The sequence below is a fragment of the Rousettus aegyptiacus genome, unplaced genomic scaffold (genome assembly GCF_014176215.1).
Source record: "Rousettus aegyptiacus isolate mRouAeg1 unplaced genomic scaffold, mRouAeg1.p scaffold_m13_p_4, whole genome shotgun sequence".
In the NCBI taxonomy this organism is placed as follows: domain Eukaryota; kingdom Metazoa; phylum Chordata; class Mammalia; order Chiroptera; family Pteropodidae; genus Rousettus; species Rousettus aegyptiacus.
In genome coordinates this window covers 31040099-31056730 of record NW_023416307.1, presented here as the reverse complement: position 1 = coordinate 31056730, position 16632 = coordinate 31040099, and the positions used below count along the sequence as shown (strand labels likewise).

Below are 16632 nucleotides of genomic sequence, written 5' to 3'. Positions count from 1 at the left end.
AACTCTGTGGTTTGACTTGTTAATATTTATTCAGGTGTGTTACCTTGCAGAGGTGATAGAAATAAAAAGAGGGTGGTGAAATAAAAGAAATGAAATCTGATGAAACTTCTTCACTGTATCAACTTCTGTTGCTTTTTAACAACCCCTCATTTTTGCTGCTATCCATGACATTTCCTCTGTTGGGAACTGGTTTCAGTTGAGCCTCAGTGGAACCAGTGACACTTGTTGCCAAGCACAATTCAAGCTAAATCAATTTCGATATGGCCTGGGCCCCCCCACAGGGACTGGATATCACAGAGGATACACAGAGGGCACAAGCTCAAGCCATATGCAAAGGTTAATTTGAGTATCGTACGCTATTGCCTCCAACAAATGTCTCTTGACATACACAGAACCAATAATAATAATAGTAGTAAAAACAATAACACCACCATTTGCTGAGCACTTATTATGCACTATGCTAAACACTCATATGTTATCACATTTAATTCATTCAAAAAAATAAAGTGTGTATTCTGTTCTTTTCATTTTATCAGGTAAAAAAACAAAAGCGCAGAAAAGTCACAGTGAGCCACTGGCTTAAGTTCATACCACCAGTCGTAAACTGTTGAGATTCATAACTCTCCAAAGGTCATTCAGGTAACAGCACAAGCCTACAATGGCCTCTGGCCACACAGCCTGGATCTGAAGCATAAAAACCACAGTACTGGTTCTCTGCAGGGCAGAGTGCAGTGTGCCTCCCATGCTTCTTTGTCTTTTGTACCCACAACATTACATGACAGCCCAGCACATCTCCTCTGCTTTTCACCTGTTCCCTGTTACTGCCACATTTTAAACTGTAACTGCCTCCAGTTTATACCTTATGAGTAAGAGAACTGCTCCTATTTTCTCTCCTGGTGGAACAAAGGTATGGAAGCCACAGGTCTCCTGAGGCAAAGTATTTATTGATTAGATTTCCATCAATAGCTCCACTAAGATTAGACTTGGACTTTTAGGTCCACTCCTTCCTTGCCTTGCTCCTCCTCCTCTAATGTATAACTAGTCTTGGAAAGCTGGAGAAAGACAGGCAGGAGCTGGCCAGCTGGATGTGCCACACTCACTACAGGACCTGGGATTAAGAGGAGGACTCCCAACCCATAAAATGACAGATCAGGTAAAGTAGCATTATGTTCATTTTGAATCAGCTTCGAGGAAATGAATAGATGAATTCATTCAAGCCGGTGAGCATATAGAGGATGTGGGGGATGTTGGGTGTAGCTACCACAGATTAAACTACTTCTCTTGGCCAATTGATAGTTCATTTGGCTTCTTAAAAATCATATTTAGTAATTAGAACTTTAAAGATATTTGTTCTGTTTTCTGACTAGTCTTATGTAATATTTTCTTAATTGATCCTGCATAACCACATTACTAAAGGAATATGCAAAAAATAGTCAGATTAACCCAAGTCTGACCAAGCATGAAAACTGGTCTAAAATCTTCAAAAATGTCAATGTGTGAAAAATGAGAGGTAGAAGATCTACACTAGGTTAAAGAAAACTAAGAGGAACTGACAAACAGATGCAACAATTGATCTTTGGTGGTAGAAGGTAGAAGACAGCTCTAAGGGACAATGTGGAGACAGTTGAGAAATTTTGAAAATAGGCTGTATGTTACATAATAATATTCATATATCTATTACATTCTTAGATATGATAATAGTATTATAATTATGTAGGAGAATGTCATTGTTCTTAGTGAGTACATGCTGAAGTATTTAGGAGTGAAGCAACACCAATATCTTCTACTAATTTGGAAATGATACAGCCACAACAACACACACACACACACACACACGCACACAAACACACACAATGAGAGTTATCCAAATGTGGTAAATGTTAACCATTGGTCAACACAGGTGAAGGTTATGAAGTGTTCGCTGCATTACTCTTTCAACTTCTCTGTAGATACAACACTTTCAAAGTAAAAACTTGAAAATAATGAGTATAGTACTGTTGCTCCCTTATAAGTTTCCCCTCATTAAATTCAGCAACCTCTACACACAATCATACAAGCAGACAAATCTATCGCCCTATTACAGTAGGACCTCTGATCCAGTATAACTTCATGCCAGTGAGTGACAAGGCAAGGAGCAGGGGTTTTTGCAGTCAGCCAGGTTTAGATTTGGAGTGTGGTGATGCTACTTGCCTGCTCTGAGACCAGGGTTAATTTATTTAACTGAGTTTCAGTTTTCTATATTGTGACAAAATAGGAACATATTGGTATATAACATAAGAATATACTATGGGGTATAGAGAGATTATAATAGTTCTTTACATTCTAGGAGTAATTAAATGAGATAATATTAGAGCGATTCAAGTGACAAACAACTTAATGTTAATGGTTATGTATTTATATGATGTATATTTAGAGAATAATTAAGACATTGTGATTCTCAATTATAGCCTAGGATAAAGCTAAAACAGTTAGAACTTTGAAGATAATATAAAAATAAATATTAAGTAAATAACTATATAATAGTATATAGAATTAGCAAAAATCATGAAGGTAGTGTTCAAATAATCGAAGTTTAGAAGATAATGCAAAAGGAAAGGCAATGTGCTTCGCAGTGCCCGGCACAAAGCAGACGCTCAAGCTTCACTCAGAGCTATGGTTAAATTCCCTTAGAGAGATTTTGAAATTGTGCTATCAATTGTGTTATCAATTGCCTAGTAACGGAACCCAGAAAGAACAAGAACTGATGTAAAGCACAATGTTTCAGTTTTGTAAATCCACCTAGACTTTGAAAAAAGTGGGAGAAGCACGAGATTATGGGAGATCGAATCTGCTGCAGTCACCACCTTTACCCCGTCTTCCATCTCTGTAGCACCGCTGCTCACCATTGGCGTTGTCACTGGTTGGACCCTTAAAATAAAAAGAAAGGTCTACATTCTTGTGTGGCGGAGGGAGAAGGAGAGAGCCGGCAGAGAGCAGAAGCCCAGGGATAGAGTGATTGATCTGTGCAGTCACTAAGACTGCTTGGAGACTCTGCCACAGGGAAAAAAAGGAGATGCAGGGATAAAATTGAGGGAGTATAACCTGCCCCGAGGCTTTGTGGTGGGAGGACCCCAAGGTTCTTCATCAGTTGAGCTACAGATAAGTAGTTGAACGCCATCACCCTGTGGGATTTTTGTCCAGAGACCTCATAAAAGTTTTTATGAGTAAGTGAGGAAGAAGGGAATTTTTGTGGAGAGTGGTAGGAAAATGCACTTAGAATTAGTGTGTGTTTGGTGACTTGGCAAGTTCTATGAATATGGGCACTCCTGGATTTTTCTTTTCTTAATTAGAAAGATTATGATCCTAGATTTTCAAATGTGCTTGACTTTTGAATGCCTGTTTCTAACCACTGAGAAATACAAAATAACGAAGCAATTAAAGGCACAAGCTCTGGATCTAAAACATTATTCTACAAGTTTCTGGTTATGAGACCATAACCTGGTCTAGCTATCTATAAAATAGGGATACTAATGACGCTGTCATGAGTAGTGTGGTGGGAAGAATAATGGGCCTGCAAAAGTGTCCACAACCTCATCGACAGAACCTGTGAATAGGCAAGAGGTAACCTATTCACAGGTTTTTATGACTTTATATTTACTGGTTATATGATTTATAACTGTCATTATAGTTACAGACTTTGAAATGGGGGATTTTTCTAAAATATCCAGATGGGCCAAGTTGAATTCCACAAATTCTTTAAAAGAAAGAACTTATATATAAAATGAACACTTGGCCTCCCCATTCCTGGCTAAGAAGATGAAGGAAAAGCACCACTACTCAAGGAAAGTGTTGGCCTCTGGAGCTAGGAATGGCCCTTGCTGTACTACCAGCAAAGAAACACAGACTCTGTTTCTACAAACACCAGGAAACACATTTTACCATCAACCTGAATTTTTCCCTATAGCCTCCAGAGAGGAACACAGGATTAAAACACCTTAATTTTAGTCTGGTGAGACTCATACCAGACTTCTGACCTATAAGAATGGTAAAAGAATAAATTTGTGCATTTAGGCCACTGCTTTGGTGTTATTTGAAATAGCAGAAAGAAAAAACTAAAATGAGTAAGTGGGATGATACACTTATAGCAGTGAACGGGCATGTAGTAAGTGTTTTGTATCAGGCCTTGAAGCTATGTTAGCATTGAACCTAACTAACGTCAGATTGTCCAGATTCTAGCGATCAAGATTAACAGGGAATTGAGCTAAAGCCCTCTCAAGGCATACTCTGGTCCTCGCGTTGCTGATGAGGGTTACTACCAGTAAATAGGATGGAATTCCCTGTCCTTGGAAATAGCTGAAGGAGAAAAAGTATTTAAGGAGAAACAACCAATCAAGCAAATGGAACCCATCTTAACTTTGGATGCCTGAGCCACTGAATTTTAGATGTCTAGTTACATTTTTATCCAGAGACCATTTCAAAATCTCTTGTAATCCCATTCACCATATACCATATTGTGTGTATGCTTGTGTGTATATGTACATTTTACACATAATGTGCTTTTAAATTTTATTTATAATTATTTTATTAATGCTTATTTATAATTATATATGTACATATGATTTATACCTAATAAATGTATAATGTATATTATATATTATATATGCTTCTTTTGGAATATATATATATATACACACATATATATATATACACACACACCATGGGATCATATCTTTTGGGCAAGCTTTGAAATCCTTTCTTTCAGGGAAGGATGTTGTTGGGAGGAAAGTTCTATGTAGGTGTCACTGACAATTAATTCTGAATTAGTGGAGAGAGAAGACGCAAACCTCCAGGTTCCCAATTGTCACCCCTAGAGATTCCAGTTCAGTAGCAGGTCTGTGGCAAGAGCCTCAGGAAGCTATACATGTAATAAGCTCTCTAAGTAGGGTCTGGTTTTAGAACCATTAGAAGATAACTTCAAGGGCCTCAGGATGGTTCTGTGACAGTCTTTTGTCGATGACACTGTGAAGTTTCTTATCTGCTACTTGACTGGGGAATAAGGGATACTGGTTAATTATCTATTTTTATGCTGAATAAGAGGATTTATAATTATCCCCCAATTTAGAGAAAAACTGAAGAAGTGGCTTGGGTCACACACCCACTAAGTATTAGAATGAGAACTGGAATCCATTCAGTAAAGTTCCTACTATATCTCACGTCATTTATTTAAAAATTTTTAAATTATGTAATAATACATGAAATAGTTTCCTTATAAAATGTCTAATAATGTAAATAAAAGAAAGAATATTTCTTTATCCCTCTTTTCCAATGTCACATTCTTCCTTAAACATCCTCCTCCTACTATTTGTTTTTTGAGAAAATATTCTATGAATTACATACAACATACTCAGATTTAAGCCTTTTAAAAAAATTAATGAGATTACACAATTTCCTTTGTCACTTAACAATAAGTCAGTACACGATCACATTATTCTTTTAAACTACTGTATAGTATGTTGTATGTATCTGATGTATGTTTCATGAGGTGGTTGAATCTATTGGCCAATTCCCATTGGATGACATTAGGTTCTTTCTACAATTTTTGCCATCACACACAAAATGCTGCATCCGAAATCCTTATATGTGACTTTGTAGCATGATACAATTTTTCTAAGATGGCTAGACATGTGATTATGAGTTGAAAGGGAAGAATGCTCTGCCCATTTCTACATCACTTTTTCATTCGCTTTTGTAGCTACAGGTAGTTAGGGAGAAATAATATCCCTTCTCTCACAACTCCAGGTTCAACTGGCTGCAAATAATGAAAAGTATTACAGCTGTTGATGGGAATAGTGACAAAGGCTGGTTGATGCTTTCTGTGTGAATTCGGAGGTATTTTTGAACCATAAAAATGTCCAGGAGTTCCTCATCTCTTTGTTACTGATGTCTTATTTTACTTCTCTCAATAATAGAAATGGCTGTTTTTCTCTTAGCAATTTTCTTTGGTCAGCAAAAATTCTAGTTCTCAATCCTGATTTTGAATCTGAAGTTGTGTGTGTGTGTGGGGGGGTGTGTGTGTGTGTGTGTGTGTGTGTAAAAGGTTTTTTGATTTCTCCCCTGGAAGAAACTTCAGCAGTATAAGGGAAATAATGAATGGCTCTCACATTCCAGTATGAATGCCACTGCAGGGAACATAGGGCACACAGTGAGTATCAAGGGACAAGAACCAGCCTGTGAAGCCTGTCAGAAGTCTGAGCTGCAGACTGATGAGATGATGGGTAACTGAACTTGCCTGATGTTTTCTGGCCCTGTATTTCATTCTCCACAGGTCACTGGGACATTGGTTTTCGCTATCCTCACTGCTGTGCTTAGTTCTTTCAAGTTTGGATACGACATCGGTGTGATCAATGCCCCTCAAGAGGCAAGTGAAACATACACAATTCAAATCGCTTTTTGTCAATTTCCGTCAATGACAGAAAGATATCTGTTCCTCATACAGAGAAATAAAGTGAGCTCATGTGGGGAACAAAGAGTAAAATCCCAGCCTTCAGTCAGGTACCATATATGTGGTTAAAGAGCTGATAACTTAATAATCACTCAATAATCCTCATAGAAAAAAAAGAGGGGCAATAAATAATTCTCGATCTTTGACTCTGCTGTTCGCTGAGCTCACAAAAATCTTTAGTCAGAATACCAGGTGCCTATGGATTGTTTTTTAGGTTTAAGAGCAATAATGCAGCATTCATTCAGAACTCTCAGCCATATATAAATGAAAATTCCAGGAAATGAGAAGGAACTATAGAAGGATATATTTCATTCTGTGTAGAAACATTTATTGAGCACTGTGCATCAGGCACTTTAACATATGCCCTCACAAGTTTGCGTCTCCCAACAATCTTATTATGTCCATTTCTAGGCTAGATTAAAACCTTTAGGAGCACAAAGACTAAAAAGATTCTACCTCTTCCCTGCATTCATGTCTCCCATAGACGATTCATTGTAAAATAATACAAAACTTTAAAATGATAGCCAAGAAGTCCAACAAGGTTTGGATTTTCTTCATGATGACTATTTGGATGGGTATTTTTTAAATGATAGAATAATTGTTATCAGTTTTCTTATTTATTTTGTGCATCCCTACTCTGGTATCAACTAAAACAACAGGAGAGGGATGTCATTTTTCATAGTTCCCACAGCCTGTAACTGGTGAAACCAAGGATTTTACTTCCTCTGCCCTAATTCAGACTGCCAGGTCACTTAGGACAACCTCGATGTCTTGTTCTTCTTCCTACCACCAGTGCCAAGCACAATTGTTGGTATGAAAAAGGTATTCAATAAAATGTTAAGTGAATGAAAGGGGAAGAGAGAGACGGGGGAGAGACAGACAGACAGACAGACAGAGACAGAGAAAGAGAGAGAGAGAGTGAGAGAGAGAACACGCTAGGGGAAGGATGGCATAAGGTGAAAATGCAAACATTCATTGGGTGCCCTCTATGAAGCAATAATATTTTATCTGCTTCTCTTACAACACTGTACTCCAAGGAAAATGTTAGATATTGCAGGATAGAATGTATGAAATGAGTGCTGGCCAATCAGTCCATCACCTGAAAAGAGTTCCTCCCTGGGGCAAAAGATGTGCTCTGGTTAGGTGCTACATATCATCATAAGTGTGGCAGGATCTGCTGTGGTTGAAAGATTTAGGGAATAAAACTGAGGTCAGATCCTTTTCCTGCGGGCAACGGCATGCGTCAATTTAGCAGGTTTCCTGAAATTTGGCTCAATATCACCATAATTGGTATTGTCTCTTCTCCTTTTGTGGAAAACCCTTTGAAATTCTTATTTAAACCATCCTATCCAGTCTTAGAGGAAATCTAAGGTTTCCCTTCTTTCAATCACAGTCCTAGACCCAGACCTTAAACAGAGACACCACCCCATCTCCCAGCACATACACACATACACACTGGCATCCAGCTTAGCGCCCTTTCTATAGCCTCTTCCTTCTGTGTTTCAAGAGCTGCTTAAACACTACTTTGTGAGAAGTATATTCAGGCCCATTAGTTTTTATTAGTGGAATGGAATTTGAAATTGTTTTAGGATATTTTAAAATCACACTTCTTTATGGTTTTGAAAACTACACATGCCTGTTGCAGAGAGTGTTAGAAAAAAAATCACCTGTAATTATTCTACCACATAGAGCAAACTGCTGAGAACATTTTGGATTTTTCTTTAACAGCCATTTTTCTATGCAATATTATTCATACAGAGTGACCTTCTAATGAGGCAAATGCCTTGGTCAGACTTCTTTTATCATAAAAGGATGTCGATCATTTTTCTCACTCAGCTGACTGCTACATAGGACTTTGACCATGACTGGCAGCTGCCTTCTAGGTCTTTGTTGGAGGCCCTCCCAGCTCACTGAAGAATAGTGACTAAATCATCATCAAGAGTATTCTTAGAAGGAAGATAGTCCAAAGGATGTGCCTTTCTTTACTCAACTCTACTCTCATATAGTGTTTGCCTCTACAGAAACACTCTAAAACACTATAAAATATGGTGGTTCTATGAAATTTAGTTTTGAATATTGTTCATTATATTACAAACTGAACTCTACGAGGACCCATAGGAGAAACTTCCTTCAGATCTCAATACTTTCTCAGGGCCACTGAATTTATCTTTGGAATTCATCAGTATACATGATTGTTTTCCTCTCTTCGCACTGGCTGTCAGGAAGTTTATTGCTAAATTTATAGCTCACTTCCAGCAAGGTTACAGCACCTAGTGTTTGAATTTTGTATATCAATTTTATTTTCGACCTCGTCTTATCTTTTCCAATTTTTTTCTTATATCCACTTTCATATTTCCATTCAAATATTTACATAAGTCAATTTAAATTCTGCTGTGCAGGAGTAACACTGGTGTGTACATGTCTCTTTTTAGCCCTCAAAATATGTTCAATTTAAATAACTGACAACATTTAAAACTTGAAAAATTTTACATAAAAATTCAGAAATGAATGTCTCTTTAAAAATTAAAGGTCATCAACACTAGTCTCACATTTGCGGCTTCCTTCTTCAGATGGTGCAAATGCTCTTGAGTGCCATAATCCTGCCCACTCACTATTACATCATCAGTAGTAAAGTAGTTCAGTCCTCTCATCATCAAGGTTCTTCTTACCTCTTCACTTATTTGTTCCTGCCTGGTTCCTGTTGGCACTGGAATTCGTGACCTCTGTTTTATAGGACACGGTCAACTGTAAATAAATCTATATATGTTTGTACGTATATAACACACATAATTGGGATCATCCTGTTTAAAAGTCTAACATTTTAAAGGAAAAAGCAAATAAAAACGTACAGAATGTTTGAAATATTGGAGCTATTCTTCTTTATTTTATTTCCTTAGGTAATAGTATCCCATTATAGACATGTTTTGGGTGTTCCACCGGATGACCAAAAAGCTGTCGACGACTATGCCAGTACACAAGAACTGCCCACAGCCCCATACCTAAGGAATCCAACACTAAGCCCTGAGGCTGAGGAAGAGCCTACGGCATCTGCTGGCCTCGTCACCATGTTCTGGTCCCTGTCTGTGTCCAGCTTTGCAATTGGTGGAATGATAGCATCATTCTTTGGTGGGTGGCTTGGAGACAAGCTTGGAAGGTAGGCAAACTTCATAAATAAACACAAACAGAAACTTTAGTATTTAGGGTTTGTTAGAATTTGTTTAGAAAGTAATTATCTTTCTTTTTGTGGAGCGGTTTTACAGTTGATTTTTCAACTCATGACCTTATGAATTAGGTCATTGTTGGACCAAATAATGGAAAAAGCTTTTGGATCAATATGCTTAATTGTGGAGGCTTTTATAGAAAAAGTGAGTTTGATGTAATTTATAGATAACTGCTTTGAGTCTCTGGCTTTGTAAATTATAAAACATATTAAGAAACCACTGCAGAAATAAGACAGGTGCTGAATGGAAGAGCCAAGAGTTGAATTTTTACCCTGGGAGTCCATTGTTTGTTTCACCAAATTGCTCCATTTTGTAGACATACACTTTTCCATCTTCAAATTAGAGTATGACATTTGGATCAGTCAAGTCCTAAGGTTAAGTCAATAGTCCCAATTCCCAATTCTCAATTGCTCAGTGTATCTGGCATGGGGTTTCCAGTCTCTGCTACTGCTGTCTCAAAGCTCTAGCCAGAGATGAAGCTAGTGGTATCTCGATTTCTCTACTCTGGTTTCTGTCAGGTGTTCTAGATTAAAAATATCAGTGGAACTCCTTTACACTCAAATTTCAGTCATGTGACATACTAAAGGCCTCGGGATCCCCCCACTCCCCATAGAGAGAGAAAGGAAATAAAATTAGCAAAATAGAGTAATTATTTCTTTATATTTACTTTCTGCTCTTTGGGTCCATCTTTTATTAGTTACCCTTTTTCTGATTATGAAAATAAAAATGTAAATATAGAACATTTAGAAATGTAAAAACATTAAAAAGTAAATGATACAGCTAAGCTATAACTGTTTTAGTAATTTTGGATTACAATTTATTGAAATTTTTAAATTCCTACTTTATAATTTAATTTCTCTGATTATTAAAATTCTGATAACTTCTTTCTCCTGTGCTGGAGTTTTTATATAGTACAATTGCAAGAAGTTTTCTTAAGTAATAGGTAGTGTGGTAACCTAAGTTTTATTCTTGTCCTTATTTGAAAGGGACTTTCCTCTACCATAAAGAAAATGGTCAGTGCTTCATATTTTTATCAACTTACTGGTGCTTAGTTGAACTTTAAATTAGTATCCACAAATTGCAGAATTAAAAAATTAACTTGAATTGTTAAAAAAATAATTAAAAATCATTTTAATTTGCGCCAAATTAGTTTAAAAAATAATTGGAAGGGTTTATAGATTATTTTTTCTAAAATAAATAAAATTAAGCAAAATTAAAATTTTAAATATAGAGAAAACAATTTTTTTAACAGCCACTAATGTTTTATACTTATTCCCAACCCTGAAGAAACAATTTAAGCTCTTGATGTCCCCCATTTAGGCACAAAATTCTGAGAGGTCCAGACTTACCTTAAAACATGTAATTAGTGTCTTAGTTATGGAAGTAGGATGCCTGTTCTCCCAAGTCTTAGGATTTAGCATTGACCATGGTACTCCAAAACAATGTCGAATGGCCATTTATGGTCATTACCAAATGACTGATGGTAATTCAAAGTGAGGCTTTTTCCAACTTTCAGTGGAAAAATTATCCTCCTTGAAAATCAGCCATAAAAATCAATATTTTTAACTTCAAAAGTAGGATAAAAGAGTATAGTGTTTCCCATAAAACTATTTTTCCAGGCAGATTCACTGAAAAATGACATGATTTTCTTAATTGTCAGAGTCATTACACTACAAGTTAAAAGTAAATCAATAAAAATGTAATTTTCCATTACTGCTTTAAAAAAATCCTTCTTCCTTTTTAAAAAATTTATTTTTATTATGGTGACATTGATTAATGAAATCCAGTAAGTTTCATGTGTACAATTCAACAGTAAGTATACACACACACACACACACACACACACACACATATATAGATATATAGATATAGACATAAATATATTACATCGTGTGTTCACCACCCATAGTTAGATTTTTTTTCTGTCGCTACATATTCGATCCCTTTTATCCCATCTACCTCCCTCCTCCCCTCTCCTCCCCTACCCTCTGGTAACCACTAGTCCATTGTTCATGTCCATGAGTTGTGTAAGAGTTAATAGATGTCTGTGGCCACTATTTTTAGACTTGGATTTTTTAGAGGTTATGTGTGCACTTTCGATTTTATGAGTATGATGGGAGAAACCATGGTGCGTCCAACCCACACGGCCACAGTCAAGGGAGGTGTGCAAGACTTGCTGTGGGATGCTTTCTTCCTTTGTACCAAAAATGGAACTCACTGCAATGAAGCATTAACCTTTGGTTTCACATAGATCAAGTCCCAGTTCTGCTTCTTAGTAGCTGCGTGAAAATGAGAAAGTTACTCAGGTTCTCTAAGATGTTTTCCCCCCATCTGCAATGTGGAAAAAAAATAATACCTACCCCGTGGTATTATTGTGCAGATTAAATGAGAGGAAATATAAAAGGTTTAGAACAATGTCTGGTGAAGAGTAAGGCAACAAGTGCAGCCTTTAATGATGACAACAATGAGGACGCCTATGCTAACAAGAGTATTTAAAACAAGATTTAAAGAAATGTACTTAGAAATATATTTCCTTCTCCTTGATTCTACAATTTCAAATATTTTTAGATTATTTATTCTAGGGCATTTCTCACGTTTGAGCAGAAATTAGAAACCCTTTAAGTTGTATAAAGTGCTCCAGCATCCATCGGTGGTAAGAAAGAAAAACTTGAGAACAATCTGGCATCAAAAATACTTTCAGGCTATCTCTTTTAAGACTTTTTTAATCTCTCCCATACCCCACGAGTAGAATATACTATTATATAGCTAGTAACAGTTTCTTAAGGTAAATTTTTGGATTTGCCTGTCCTCTATCCTTGTGTAAAGAAAAAGCACTTCACTGAGAAATACCTATTTCTTTTTCTACTCTACAGCTCTGAAGCTGGCCAACTCTAAATCATTCTGTTACCCTTGCCTTTGGGTAGTTAAAAATTTCCATATATTAGTTTCCTATTACTGCTCTAATGAATTACCATAAACTTAATGCCTTAAAACAACACAAATTTATTTTCTTATTAGTTTTGGAGGTTAGGAGCCCAAATCCAATTTCGCTTGGCTGAAGTCAAGGTGTCAACAGAGTTGGTCCTTTCTGGAGGTTCCAAGGGATGAATCCATTTCCTTCCCCTCTCCCACTTCCAGGTGCCATCTACATTTCTTGGCTTGTGGCTCTTCCTCCACATCTTCGAAGCACATCATTCCAATCCCTACTTCTCTCATCACACCACCTTCCCTTCTGCCCTCTTATTGTGAGGATACTTGTGATTATAGCATTGGATCCATCCAGATAATCCAGGATTATCTCTTCAGCTCAAAATCTTTAATTACATCTGAAAAATCCCCTTTGCCATACGGGGTAATGTATTCTCAAGGTCTGAGGATTAAAATGTGGAGTCTTGGGGGTTTTATTGAGCCCATCACATTGGTTGTTGGGTAATCATTACAGTTTGAGATTACATAGTTTTACTCTCAGAAAAAAAAATTTGTTTGGTGTTAAATATATTTATGTAAAAAAAGCTCAGCTATTAAAGTTTGAAACATTGAAATAGAACATAACAAGATTACATTTTTTTGTGGCACAAACATTTCCATACCTGTCCACTCAGATTCATTCATTGGCCTTATTATCTCCTGAACTTTGAAGGTTTCTGTGTACCTCACTTTCCCATTTAGGAGTAAATATCTGAAAATGTCAAATTTCTCTTTATTAATTCTGAAAATGTTTTTGTTGCTATTGTCAGCTTTGTGTGTATTTTACATTGGTTACCATTAATTTATAGACTCTGAAAATATGCTGACATACAATTTTAAAATAAGAGTAAGTATAATTCTCTATGATAAGACTAAGTAAAAGTATATTTTCATTTACTTCAAAATAATCCATAAAAAATAAAAATTTAATTTAAATAGTTCCTTTCATGATCTACAACAACTAAAAACCTGTACCCTTAAAAAGAAAAAAGAAAAAACAAGGTGTCATAGGTTACAACTACAGATTTAAATTTAGCTATTGCCAGATATTTATTCTTTAAAATAATTCACTCGTAGGAAACTCAGTTAACTATTTGAAAAGTGTCAGAAGTTTTATCTTAAATCAAACTAGTCATCACCACAATTGAATTATCTCTATCAAAATGTGGCGATCAGGTGTATGAAACCCACATTCTCTCATTATAAATACTACTTATTTTTAATACTTCAGTATATTGATAAATCAAAGTAGCAATCGTGGTTTACGAATCCCAAAGTAGCCTTTTTAGCAAAATTAAAATAATCTCTTAGATAAAAATCTCAGCATACTCTGAAAGCAAATAATTTTATCGAGTTCCGAAGTTGAATTTTAATCCTTGCTTTTTAAAATTTCAGAATCAAAGCCATGTTGGTAGCAAACATTCTCTCATTTACTGGAGCTCTCTTGATGGGGTTTTCGAAAATGGGACCTTCTCACATTCTTATAATTGCAGGAAGAAGCATATCAGGACTCTACTGTGGTAAGTCTCTCTCTCTCTCTCTCTCTCTCTCTCTCTCTCTCTCTCTCTCTCTCTCTCTCTCTCTCACACACACACACACACACACACACACACACACACACACACACACACACCTGAAAATTATTTTAACAGCAAATGTAGTAACATGCAGGAAACACTTCGAGCCAGACGTGGCATCGCAAAAGGAATAGGCAGTAACATAAAGCTGAAGCAGTGAATCAGGGAGGTTGGGGACTGGTGTGAGGGAATTGTGAAGCTAGCTTCTTATCCATGGCATTGACATTATTTCTAGTCATATGGTCTCAGACATATTATTAACGCTCATTATCCTTATCTATTAAATGAAGAAAATCACGATATCTACCTCAAAGGGTGTTTGTAAGAATACATGTACAATGTTCAGCACACAATCTGACTACATACGGTAGACTGCCAAGAAATACTAGCTATTATTACTCCTGACATGCAGTAGACAGTGGAAGACTGCTACACCCAGAATCTCTGACTCGTCCCGTTTTAGCTTATCTGGCTGCTTATGTCTCATTCTTATCTGGAAAGACGTTGATGCCTGATCCATCTTTCAGATTGCACTGCCCAGCCCTGTCAGATTCCAGACCTGGCCGGGTGAAGCCTTGAAGTGGCAGTCATCATAGGGAGAGAGAATCGGAAAGAAGCAACAGGTAGTGGAGTTCTGAATTAAAGAAGAATGCTCCTCTCGTGAACTTTACATCCGAATTGCCAGAACCATTAGTTCTTGGTGACAGCCTCTCAAACCCTTCAGCAGACATCTGAACAAAAGGAGGATAACTCAATCTCCAAAACAGCCAAATCTTTAGCTTCTCAATACTGACAATGACCCGATAGTTTTGGGCTGAGATTTTAACCCATTGTCCCAAATTGTATCAAATTCAAACCACTAATCTCCATTGGGAGTGGTAGAGAAGAAGCAAGGGCACAAAATGGTATATAAAATATTTATAACACACCTGCAAACAGGAAAGAACATAATCCCATGCATCTTCAATAATCAGTTAAAAGTCTAAAATTACTTAATTAAATTTCACTTTTCGTTGTTTTCAATGTTAATACAAATAACCGAAAGTTAGGATAGCTTTATCAAAGTGAAAACTCAGCCCACATGTGGAAAGAGCTTTGGATTCACAGTGAATCAGTTCTGGCACTATCTCTGTCTTACCTTAGATGTGTTTCTTCTTCTGGAAACTACAAATAATAGTATTATCAAAGAGGTCCAAATTATGATTCTTCTTTCTTTTCTCTCCATTTTTTAAAACACAGTTTAAAAAGATACAAAACATTTTTTGGTAAAATTGAAAAGAAATGCTATAAACATTGCAAAGCAACCTACCACTAGCATAGTAAAGTACATTTGTACTCGCCAATCAGCTTTTAAAATTATGTGGTCCAATTCTGAGCATCAGAGTTGCTAAAAATTATAGGAAATGCAATTTGACTTCAAGTTCATGTGACTTCAGACCTGTGAGTTTATCTACACTGTTCTGTTCTTGAGGTATACTAGTAGATATTACACAAAGCTAGTACAGCCTAGACTAGGGACTAATAAATGAGGTGGGGTTTTTTTGTCTTATTTGAGATCAACAGACCAAACATTAGAGTCAGCATAAATTCAGATGCTATATCTACCACACAAATAGTCATGTGAAATATTAAGAACAATTTAAAGCTTTAAAAACACATATAGAAAGTTTCCAAAAATATTTTTTACACAAAGACCATCCATTTTCATTTGATAGACAGGCAGTCTAAGAGGAAGCCTCTGACAAATCTTAGTTTTTAATTCTTAAGAAAAATGCCAAACACCACATTCAACCTTGACTTATTGGTAGTCTCTGACCTTTTCAATCCACTCAGCAAATGGCCGAACATTCCACCATTCCAACATGACTGAGTACATCTACATTTAAGAAAATTATAAAAGGCAGAATTGGCCTAGTGCTTTTCAATTTTTGTATTCCTTTAAGTACCCAGAGCCTTAATTTAAATAAAATCTTTTCTGAACCCTATTATGTGGGGAGAATAAAGAAGAAGCTGGGTTGCTCTGGTTGGAGTAATTGGGGAAAGAGCCCCTGAGCAACTTAACTCCTTACACCTACCTCTGTAACCACCTGTAACCACCACACCATCTTCTAAGAGTGATCTTGAGTCACCTCTACATTGTGGAAACTCATGTAGGGCTTGTAGTTCTTGTGCTCACACTCCGTTGCATTGTGATCTTTGGTAAGCTGTTTCTCACCTTGATCAAGTAAAGATGTGACCAAGACATGTTCTAATTTCCTTTAATCCCATGAGTCTAGATTAAGAATATTATTATTTTTTTAAGAATATTATTCATGCATACTTCAGTCTCTTTTTAAAAGACATTCAAAGGCATTATGCTTCAAATTCAATATTAACATGGATTTTT

The 16632-nt window shown here is 36.4% G+C and overlaps 1 protein-coding gene across 2 annotated transcripts in view; it reads left to right on the top strand.

The window, feature by feature from the left end:
• The first annotated feature begins 1022 nt into the window (after nucleotides 1-1022).
• The window catches only part of SLC2A2 (solute carrier family 2 member 2), a 29445-nt gene continuing 13835 nt past the window's right edge, over nucleotides 1023-16632 (top strand). The window contains exons 1-4 of one of the 2 annotated variants that reach the window (XM_016127542.2): nucleotides 1023-1153; nucleotides 6305-6397; nucleotides 9379-9635; nucleotides 14065-14189. In XM_016127542.2, coding sequence (XP_015983028.2) covers nucleotides 1142-1153; nucleotides 6305-6397; nucleotides 9379-9635; nucleotides 14065-14189 — 487 coding nt within the window. In that variant the 5' untranslated portion in view covers nucleotides 1023-1141. Of the gene's footprint in view, nucleotides 1154-1187; nucleotides 1221-6304; nucleotides 6398-9378; nucleotides 9636-14064; nucleotides 14190-16632 lie in introns of those variants that run through there. The other variant, XM_016127541.2, reaches the window with a different exon arrangement.